Here is an 11,609-nt window from a genome sequence, read left to right on the forward strand (position 1 = left end):
ATAATGGTGGATTCAGCCATAAAGAAGCATGAAATCATTTGTAGGAGGAAGTATGAAACTAGACATGACCATATAACGAGACACAAGTCAGAGAGATGCATCGGTGTTTCTGTCACCAAGGAACGACTCTGGATCATAGTGATTTTCTGTTTATTTACATTTTTAGACAAATTTCTTTTATCTGAACTCTTAAATGAACTATAATATGATATTTCTCTTTATAGCTTCTACTTGTGTATCACCCCTGGAGTGCGTGCGAACATACATGCACACAAGGTTTAGAGCAACAGAACAAAGCTCACAACAATTTTAAAAATTAAATAAGCAGACCAAGTAACACATTGCACTGTCACACCAATATACCTGAGTATCATGTCCTTTGTTCACAATTCATTTCCTATCATCCTTGTGTCCACCCCAAAATCTTCCCACTGGGTTCTGGGTTCTGACCAGTCCCCAAAATAGTGCAGTTTACTTTTGATCTTATATAGACACTTTTTTTTAAAATCGAGATTCCACAAAAATAATTTTTTTTAAATAAATGGGATATCTGTCTTTGGAAATCTGGCTTGTATCACTATCTCTATTTTTGTTGTTATTATTTTGCTTTTTGGTATTTGTTTGTTGAAATGGTTTTACTATACTGCCCTGGCTGACATGTCTTTAACTTGCTATGTAGGCCAAACTGGTGTCAAACTCACAGAGCTCCATCTGCCTCCCAAGTGTTGGGATTAAAGGTAGACACCACCACACCCAGCCTGGTTTGTATCTCTTAATATGGTGCTGTCCAGTTTCATCCATCTTCTACAAATGACATAATTTTCACTCTTCTTTCTGACTGAATAAAACCTGTGTGTGTATATGTATGTCTTTGAGTGCATATTCATGGGCTTATTGAGTATTGTTCAGGCATCTGTTGATAAGCATTTAGGGTGACTCCATATTTTGGCTATTACGAACAGTATAGTAATAAGTATGGATAAATGTTTGTCTGTGGTATGATGACAGATTCCTTTAGGAGGAGATCATGCGATAATCCCATTTTAATCTTTGGAGGGACCTCCAATGCTATTTTTTTTTTATTGACTGTGTTACTTTCCTAGAACTACAATAAGTCCCCATCCCCCATCATTGAAGAGGATTAAGGGGGCCCCTGCAGGTGTTATACAGAGAAGGGAACCATGCAAAAGAAAGAAGAAAACCCAGTGCATATTGACTTCATCAACCTGCATCAGACTTCCAGGTGATGTGAGAAGGTCCTATGTCTACCTGTTGCTTTCATTGGTTAATTAATAAAGAAACTGCTTGGTCCGATAGGTCAGAACATAGGTGGGTGGAGTAGACGGAATAGAATGCTGGGAAGAAGGGAAGTGAGGTCAGATGCAATGGAGCCAGCCACCAGGTCAGACATGCTGAATCTTTCCCGGTAAGCCACCACCTCATGGTGCTACACAGATTATTAGAAAAGGGTTAAGCAAGATATGAGAGTTAGCCAAGAAGAGGCTAGATATAATGGGCCAGGCAGTGTTTATATGAATACAGTTTGTGTGTTATTTCGGGGCATAAGCTAGTCAGGCAGACGGGGAGCCGGGCCCCAGGAACGCAGCCCGCTGCTCCTTCTACATCCAGAACTCTGTTAAAAGGCAGTTTATTTCCAAGGTATTTAAGCCCAGTATTGTGGGATATTTGTACACTGTGATAATGTATTGCTGTAATTGGTGTAATAAAAAGCTGAACGACCAATAGCTAGGCAGTACAATATGAGGAAAGTTTCCTGGTGTAATACAGCTCTACTGAACAAGAAAGCAGAATTACTTTGAAACTCAACTCAGGAAATGTATCATTTCTTCCAAAAAAAAAAAAAAAAAAAGGATTCCAGAGATAGACTTTCTGTATCTTAAGGGCCTACGGAAGGGCCTGGCCTGTCTAGATGATAAAGATGCTTAGAAGTCATGTGGGCTATTAGCCACCTCTGGTCCTAATTATGGGAGTTTGGCGGAGACTCTGGCTATAAGGGTCATTTAGATTATTAGTCACCTCCTGGTTGTAGGAGCTTGATATGGCCTGGCCTGACAAGATCACAAGGCAGTTAATCATTTCCACTTCTCAGGTTTCTGGATGGAAGAACAGGTTTTCCATCTTTCCCAAACCAAGCTACCTTTTCTAACACATTCCATGCCTGATACAAACTGAATTTATCATGTACGCCGATTTTAAGTTAGCTGTAAGGCTAATTAAACTGTTCTATGGGTGCCTAGGTTAAGTTATGAACAATCTAGGAATTCTCCAAGTATTGTATCTAGGAGAACTCAGAACAGCGTTCTCAACCCAGGCCCCACATTACCAACACCTGGCTTTTTGGAAATTACCAGCCATTGTTCAGAGGTGTGGTTTAATTTCCCTGTGAATGTTCTCTGTATTAGTATTTTTAAATGAAAATTAATGACAGCCATGGTTGTGAACTGCTGCCTTAGAGCTTTGGAGTTTAGCCAGTTCCTATTTCTTTAATTGCCAACATCTGGATTAGATCGGAGACCCCTGGGGAGTTTTCTAAGACAATTACACAGACTCTTCAGCTCCCAAGCCAATCTGTTTACTCAGAAAAGAAAACAGAACGCTTGTACCCTTCTGCCCAACCTTTGATATGAAGCCCCAGGGTGCTCTTTGAGGATCTGGAGAGCCTGTTACTGGTAAATCCAGGTATCCCAGCAACATTGGCCTTGACAAAAGTCCAGTAGTGCTGACATTTGCATTTGCCTAGATCTCTGAAATAGTTTACTGTTGGAAAAGATAAATGAACATCTAGTATGTAGTGTATGTGACTAGAGAACGGGGCAGCATGTATGAAGTCTTTGCATGTGTTGCAAAGTGAAAATGAGGCTTACTATGAAGTGGGGACATTTTTGCTATAGGTCGCTTTCAGTTTAATGTTTTTATTATTGTTCACCGAGTACAATTAATTCTAAATACGTTGTTCAAAAACACCCACAGTTAAATCTTCTAGACATCATCACATGAAGCACTTTCAGCACCGATGAGCAGCCAACAAACATTTTACTTACTATCCGTATCAATATTTATTGTCAACATTGTATTTCACGAGTAAATATAAAATGTGCATTGCATTAGTTCTTTACAATGTTTACTGTCCTTCATAAATAAAAATTATTTCTTTGGAAAGCATGTATAATCTAAAAGCAAAACCTAGGTCACTAACATTTTTTTCAATCCAATTTAAAAAAAAAATACTAAAATAAAGACATAGTCACCACCTTTTTCTCTCTCTTGGGAACATCAATTGATTAGTGTTATATATATATATATATATTTTTTTTTCTTCAAGTATTTTACCTTGGAATGCTGCTGGTGGATACTGAGGGACGTACCCAGCTGGCAAGTGTGTTCCTGGGCGGGGAGCCTCCATTGGCATGCCTGCAGTTCAGAGAGAGTACACGTTTATCTGTTTAAACGAGATGTGCATTGGGAAGATGTGTGAGGCTGAACGGAAACATGCAAAGACAATTCAGCACATGAAGCTGTGCCTGTAAAAGAACCAGCAGTGAACAGAATCCTGTGTGCAGCAACTTCTCTTCTAGGTAGCTTGAGGCAGCTCTGTGATCGGGGCTGAATTCCCAAGATTTGTCATTTGTGACATTAGACCAAAGATAATTTTAAAAGCATACATAGATAGACAATGTAGAAAACAATAAAACTCCCTGTATGTGGTGATGGTAACAGCTAGAAATGTGGGATTGAAGCCAGGCGGTGGTGGTGCATGCCTTTAATCCCAGCACTTGGGAGGCAGAGGCAGGCGGATCTCTGGGAGTTCGAGGCCAGCCTGGACGGGCACCAAAGCTACAGAGAAACCCTGCCTCGAAAAAAAAAAAAAAGAAAAAAAAAGAAAGAAAAGAAATGTGGGATTGTTTTTTAATAACTATTTTCATTAACTCTTCGAGAATTTCATACAAAGTATTTTTGACATATTCGCTCCAATTCCTCACTGAACTCCTCCCAGGAGAGCTCAAACTGGAGGCAATGGTGTACTAAAATATGAATGAAGAGTCTGTAATCATTGCCCTGACACTTAATTTTAGGGTCCTCATGCCTTCTGTTAAGAGCACTTGCTGCTGTTCAGAGGGCTCAATTCGCTCCCAGCACTCACCCTGGGCAGTTCACAACTACCTGTGAAGTGGGTTCCAGTGGCTGAACACCCTTGGCTTCTGGGGTTATCTGCTCACATAGTCACACACACACACACACACACACACACACACACACACACACACACACACACACAAATAAGAAAACAAATCTTTAGCACATCTACTTTTGTGTTACCATTTTAAAGCTTACCCTGAACCTCTACTACTGGGGCTGTGTTGTTATGTTTGGTTTTGTTGTCTCTGTTTCTCTGTTTCTTTGTGCTTTGTTTTGTTTTGTTTAGGGAGGGGTGTTTGGGACCAGTCCTGCAACTCCCTCTGTAGACCAGGCTGGCCTTAAACTCACAGAGACAGAGACCCACCTTCCTCCCAAATGCTGGGATTAAAGGCCTGTGCCACCCATCCCTCACCCCGTGTTTTTTTTTTTTTTTAATTGTCCACAGTCGCTGATCCTTAAGCAACTCAAGGGCAGCCTTCTGAGTGGGATTCTGTTCCCTGGGGCACCTACTCTTTCAAAACTACCAAGGAAAGCTTTATCTAAATCTAAAGAACTCACAATTTAAGGTTTGAGATGGAATTCTTCTCGGTCAGAGAAGCTGAAGAGCAAGCAGCTAATCTCTCTTGGCTGGCGTCTTCCAAACAACGTCGCCGCTGTACTTTTCTCAGCTCCCACTTAAAAATCCTTCCTATGCCTAGTTCCTCCCTACACTTCCTGCCAGATACTTACTGACGCAGCCTCCTGCTCGCAGGCAGGTTAATTTTATTTTAATCAAACACACCTTTTAATTGTTAACAAAAGCGGCAGGGAAAGAAATACAACACACTTTATAATAATATTCCCCAACAGGGCTGGAGTGTACAAAGTTTCTGTTTGGGTGAGAACTTCACCCCAGCCGCTGGCATCCATATATCTACAGTCTAAAATAAAATGTTCAGGAGGAAACTCCACTCCAAGTCCCCCCCCCCATCCCTCTCCAAACCTTGCTTCATCTTAGAAAACCTGCCAAATGATGACCCCCTCCCCCAGAGATGCTCAAGACCACTCCACGGGGTACTTAAACTGCCCCCCAGAAAACAGACATGTGGTTCTCCGGTCTTCCTTTCTGTCTCCTCTCTTGGGGGCTGGAAAATCATCCCAGAGCGTTGTATCCATTAAACCCAGGCTTTTTCTAATTCCGTCTGATTTGGATTTGTTGCGTCGGCAGAAAGGTTTATCAGGGCAGAGAAACTTTTCAGTTCTAAAGCACAATTAACTGACTTCTAAAAACTATGCTATTCACTTACAGTCAAGTAACACCTTACAATGTTATCTTCTATATATTATGTCTTGAATCATCTTACTATGTGCACAAATGTTTTAGTCCACTACTTCTTCATAGACACATCTCTCTAGAGAGTCATTTACCCACCTCGAGCAGTCAATAACTATAAAGTGGACATCTATGCTACTTTTGGTTACACACTGGGTGACGATGGCTCTGTCCTTACAGAAATTATGATCTAGTAGACATTACACTTATTTTATTTTCTCCTCCCATTTCTTGTTGGGTTCTTGACCATAAATTCAAATGTTTCCATTGTTGAATTATAGAAACATGGCCTTAACATAGAAGGAACCATTCTGGCTTCCAAACTGATATTTTTGACATGGTGCTCTTCTGTGGACTTTTAAATATCACTCAACTCATTCATTTATGTGTGTTCATGAGAAAGGCTAGATTGAAGTCATTCTCCTTTTTGAAACCAATAGAAAGTCTTTATTAGCAGGCCAGAGTGGTTTTCAGAGTTCTACTGGGTGATCACTTTCCAGATATAGAACCCAAGAGCCTTTCTCAGGGTGAGCTTTTAAAGCACAAAAAACACACCTTAAGTTTGCATACTTTAATTAATAAGAACAGTTAGACAGAAGCAGAATTAAAGAAGCCAAAAAAGCAAGGTTCGTACATTTAGAGGTTTTCCCAGTTCTCTAGGATGCAATTCAACTGCACTGATTAGACCACTGAAGCGATGAGCCTGACCCAGAGAAGGAACCACACCCCTCTACGCCTTCCAACTTCCCAGTGCTCTTACATCCCTGAGGTACCCTTTAGTTTACTCCTCTAGACCCCTATGGCAGGCATGCTATATTAGGCCAGTAGTCTCCACATCATTTAGTAGAATCAACCAAGGTATGTTCTTTGTACTAGAGGATAGAAGGTTACCAAGTGTTAAGTTGGGAGCATAGCCCCCAGCCCCTGGCCTCCGTCCCAGCCAACCTGACCTGGGAGTTGCTTTGCTCTGGACTCCAAATCCCAGCATGACAGGTCCTGACCCCCCCAACAGGGTATTTAAGTGGGCCCCCAGAAGAGAAACACGTGGTCTTTGGGCCTTCATGGGCTCTCTGCTGTCCTGTCTCCCTGCCACGGGCTTGGCCCCCTGAGAGCGTCATTCTTAATAAAACGATGGGCATTTTGATTTGGTTTGATTTGACCTAATTGGATTTCTTGCGCCAGAGGAGCTGCCCTTTTCTTCTTTTTTTTTTTTTTTTTTACTTAACACAAGGGAGGTGGCTATACAAGTAAGTGCATCTATATGTAAATATGCCACTAGGTTGTATACCTGCCATCTTATAATTTTATTTTTTGAAAGCTTCCCTGGCCAGGAAGGATTGTAGCAGGAGATGAGTGCTATTGTTGACCTCTGGAGATAGGTAGATTTATGCAAATTTCCTAAAGCATTTGATAGTTTGTATCCTAAAATTTCTTACAAATATAGCCCAACTGAAATGTTAGTTCATTGAAAATAGTGATTTCATTAGTAGTCTCTTTTCTGCTGCCGTGAACGAGTACCCTCTAGTACAACCTAGAGGAGGAAAAGGTTTCCTTTAGCTTATGCTAAATCCACTCTTCTTTTTCAATTGTTTCATAACGACTTCAGCAGTATAGAGTCCACGGCAGCCATAAATTCAGGAAACAAAGAATCCCTTGCCCAGATTCCTGTAACAGACCCTAAGTTGTCGCAGATCTCTGAAATAACAAACTATTCCCTCCTGCTTCTCAGTGGTAGATGCTTAGTCCTCGGTGCTTAGTACTCCCATCTGTTAAAGCCGGACCTGTAGCCCCACTCCCACCCTGGGTCTCGGAGCACATCTAAAGGAAACAATCCAATTCTGATGAGACATATCTGAACTGGAATGACACCGGTTACTGCCCTGTAACAATCACTGTTTCAACAATATAAACGGCAAACTTATAACTCAAAACAGATGGACTCAGCAGGTTTCTGAGGTCTCTGAGGTTTAGGGAGCAAAGAAAGGATTCTAATTTTAGGAGTCCCAAGAGGAATTCATGTGAAGAGAAATTAAGATAATGGGCAGATGTTCCCATATACCAAAAACATAATAATTGCAGGTTAATTTCTGTATTAGCAACATAAAAATAATAGGATTATTATATTATCTGGAAGATAGCACCTTCCTTTTACATACATCTATTTCGATTTATGCACTATTTGCAAAATTATTCTCATTTATGCAAAACTTATATTTAGACATACAAATACACATACTTATATATATTACACATACACATATATATATGTACGTGTGTAAAACAAAAATATTAAATGTGACCTTAACCAAATGCATCTTTCTAAATTGAATTGAGCCATTGTGAAGCTTCTAACATATAAAGTAACTTAAGTCAACATGCATTTACATTCTAAAACTTTTCTGAAATTTTATACAAAGTCAGTCAATGTTGAAGTTGTTACTAAAGATCAACTCCTTGGGGGAAATCTAAGGGCAATGGTTTAATATATTTATCAAGGTCCACTTGATTTGAGACACATTTTTTTTTCTATTTCTACAAAGGCAAAAGGAAGGAAAAGAAAAATCCTTTTTTTTTTTCTCTAACAAGGCAAAATCTTTTGTTAAACATGTAATAGAGGTGCTGGAGAGATGGCTCAAAGGTTAACAGCACCAGCTGCTCTTCCAGAGGTCCTGAGTTCAATTTCCAGGCACCACATGGTGGCTCACAACTATCTATAATGAGATCTGGTGCTCTCTTCTGGCCTGCAGGCAAAACACCGTATACATAAAAATAAATAAATAAACAAATAAATATCTTTAAAAAAAGTGATAGATTACACATTTTCTTTAAAAATTTCTGCGGAGGAAAAGCACAGAGTGTTATGATGGGTGCTCACTTAATTCAGTGTGATGAAAATTTGCAAAGGTGTGAGTCTGAGGACTTGTTAGAATGGACTGGTTGTTTAGAGTTATCATTTTTTAATTTGTGTGACGAGAATAAGCCTTGTGTATGTAAATTGTACACAGAAGCATAAAGCTGTTCCATCTGAAATGTATTCTACATATACAATCTGTTTACCAACAAACCTAATATTTAGCTTTCTCAAAGGTTTTAAGGGAAAAATGTATAGCTTTGGATACTGTTGCAATATCAGCATCATCTCTGTTACTATAGTATCGGAAATGGCATTGGATTCTGTAGCATAAAAAAAACACAAAATAAGAATAAAGGATAAAACACGGTGGCAGAAAACATAACTAGATTTAACTTAATAGTGGGAATATTGAAGTTGTTTATAGTGTTTGTCCATGGTTTAAACAGTTCTAGAATAGAAGACCTCTGTCAACATGCCACACACTGACAGGCTGACAGGCTCAGCGCAAGCAAGGTGTCCTGGAGTTACACAGCCAGACTCATGGGCTAATCTTCTTCACCTATCTGGTGTAGCTTCATCTAGCCAGGCAAACTTTTGCGCTTGACTCTCTTTCCATAGTGTGTGTTTCAGGAAGATTAGAAATGGGGTGGCCCACAATGGTTACCGATCTTCTGGAAGCATTTGGGCAGAGCCCAGTGAACCAAAGGTAGAAGTGGGTAGTGCCCCTTATGAGCAAACATATTCGATTCGACCTGTCTGAATAACACCGTTTTCTTTACTGACGGTCGTTGGCTAGTGAAGGTTTTGCAAATTTCAACAGAAATTTTAAGGGTCACTGCCCGTCATTCTCATCTTCCCTCCATGTGGGAAAAGCACCAAAGTCTATCTTCTGCAAGGAGAGGTGGAGGTAAGTTGTTCTTTTATTTTTCTTTAATTTTTTTTTTTACATTTTCAATTCAGTTAACAGTTGAATTAGAATGAAAATTGTGGGAATTTATAACCACATATATGAGATGGAAATATTTTTCTTCTATTTTAAAAATCTCTTAGGTTTAGCTTGCTAAGCTGAGAAGTCTATTGCAAGTTAGAAACTGAGAATATAATGAAAGGATGGGAATCTGTCAATTGTGTGTCTTGGAACTCACTCTGTAGACCAGGCTGGACTCAAACTCAGAGATCCACCTGCCTCTCTCTCCCATGTGCTGGGATTCAAGGCCTGTGCCACCACTGCTTGGCAGTTTTCACCATCTTAATGGTTCTATTCTCAGGCATGTTGCTCAGGTTTGAAAGCAGCTGGGTCTGGCTTAGTGAATTAGTTAATAATCTATGTCATCATTAAGGAAATAATTCTTATAAAAGAAAAGAATCACAAAAAGGCTTTAGGAAAAGAAGAAATATTTATGTTGTATTCCTAAAGTTTCTCGTAAAGTTATCCTAGGCTCCATGCCATGTGAATCGCGATAGCAGCAGAACAGAATTTTAGGCGCAATCTGATGGTGATTACATACATCTACCGAACTATGGATGATGCTCATGGGAAGTTGAAACTTCATTCTGTTAAAAACCACAAGGCTGAACTGGCATCCTGAGCTACTAGATAGCTGCCACACTTTCCCAGCAAGGAGAGAGAAACTGCGTTGGGGACAGTGACTTGTCTCCACAGTTCATGGTTTACTAAAAGCTTTTAACCCATACTCCTGAGGTAAGAAAATTCTCTTATAGTTTTCAAAAAGTATTGCTGAAATACCACAAAAACATTATGCTAACCAAGTAAATAAAAAGTAGCTTTTGGCTACTTAATGAGAAAATTACTTATTTTCATTAATTTTGCCTCAATTTCTGACCTACTTTTTACTCTTCCCTCAATGTAGTGTCTCATTCTTACTGATAGGACATTGGAGACTTAGAATTCTGGTGTTGGCCTCTGGAACAGATTAGTGTTGGGAAATTAACCTGTAATGGCTTACAAATGTTAGGCCCTAATCATGTAAACTAGTTCATCTTGTGTAGTGAATGATTTGGGGTTCAGTTAGTCCTGGCAACGTTTGTAGACACATTTTGTGCATTCGAGAGGTGAACATCTAAAAAGACATGCACTTGAGCTTCTGAGCTGTGTTTTGGGTAAAGTTCTATGCAGCCAGAAGAGTTGTGCTTGCACGAATTTGGGCTCAAATGTCAGTGAGCTCTTGGGGACACTGTGCAAGCTAGAAGTACCAGAATGGAGAGATCTGGCTAAATGCGGTGTATTCTTTGAAACAGTAAGACTTTCTACCAAAATCCACTTTGGCAATCAAGGATAAAGAAAGCCTGCTTAGGAACATTTATGGAAAGCATCTTAGAGAATTTGATTCATAAACTTTGGATGTAGAATATATATCAACTAGTACAAATGGGCACGCATGCGCTCACACACTTATTTGCAGAAACACTTTCTAATTAGCATTTAAATATTTACATAATAAAAGCTACTGTCACTTAGTCCCTTATGAGGTGGTAGCATCTACTCTAACAACTTATATTAGCTGATGCAAAATCATTTTAATACTTTAAGTCTGTGCTACTTACTCAATGTCCAGAACAAGCTGAGTCAGGGGCTGCCCGCAGAGAGGAAGCAAAGGAGAGGGCCCCCCTCAGACAGCCTGAGTGGGCAGCTGGGGAGCTATTCCTCTCTGCCTTCTCCTGCTGTTCCTTTCTTTCCTGTGCATCCGGTGTTCTCGAATGCCAAGCACAGTTTGGGCTCCAAGTAGTATTTATCGCTCAATAGCTAACAGGATCTGTGACTTTTTCCTCTTGGTTCAGGGTTCCACGGACTTGTGAAGGAGTGTGTGCTGGTGATCTTTGCAAACAGGATGTAATATGGGAGGCTAGGCGTACAGAGAGAAGAATGAAGAGAAAAGAGCCATCTACTACTTCCTAACCATTATTTATGGCATGCACATCCATATTTGGTATCCTGTGCCACAAATGGCATGGGGTACGTCTGAAAACACCTTCACAGACGGTATCCTCTGGTCAGGGTAATGACAAGCAGGAGTATGAGGTTAGAAGCAGTTACCGGACCAGAATTGATATTTTAAACATGTTTAAAAACATCTGCTTCGAGAGACAGAAGCAAGCAGATTCTCAGAGAGAATGATCCTCCTGAGAGGGATAAGGTGTCTGAAACAGATAAGAACAATTGCTGGGGCTTAGTGCACGTGGATGCTTTGCATTTCAGTTGTCAACACTCCATTGTCTTGTTAAGTAAGAAGATTTATAGCATTAACAATCCTTCTGGAGAGTGGT

General features: G+C 40.1%; 1 protein-coding gene across 4 annotated transcripts in view; it reads right to left on the minus strand.

Annotated features, from left to right (window-relative positions):
- LOC126510612 (phospholipid scramblase 1) overlaps positions 1–11,609 on the minus strand; it is a 52,937-nt gene that overhangs the window by 11,407 nt on the left and 29,921 nt on the right. The window contains exons 2-3 of one of the 4 annotated variants that reach the window (XM_050157253.1): positions 10,890–11,188; positions 3,352–3,432 (exon numbers count right to left, since the gene is read on the minus strand). The exons of 1 other annotated variant lie outside the window; for it this stretch is intronic. In XM_050157253.1, coding sequence (XP_050013210.1) covers positions 3,352–3,430 — 79 coding nt within the window. In that variant the 5' untranslated portion in view covers positions 3,431–3,432; positions 10,890–11,188. Of the gene's footprint in view, positions 1–3,351; positions 3,461–10,889; positions 11,189–11,609 lie in introns of all 4 variants that reach the window. 2 more of the 4 variants (XM_050157254.1, XM_050157252.1) reach the window with 2 other exon arrangements.

This window comes from Alexandromys fortis, unplaced genomic scaffold (assembly GCF_014885135.2).
Source record: "Alexandromys fortis isolate MF-2015 unplaced genomic scaffold, M_Fortis_MF-2015_v1.1 scaffold_85, whole genome shotgun sequence".
Lineage (NCBI taxonomy): Eukaryota > Metazoa > Chordata > Mammalia > Rodentia > Cricetidae > Alexandromys > Alexandromys fortis.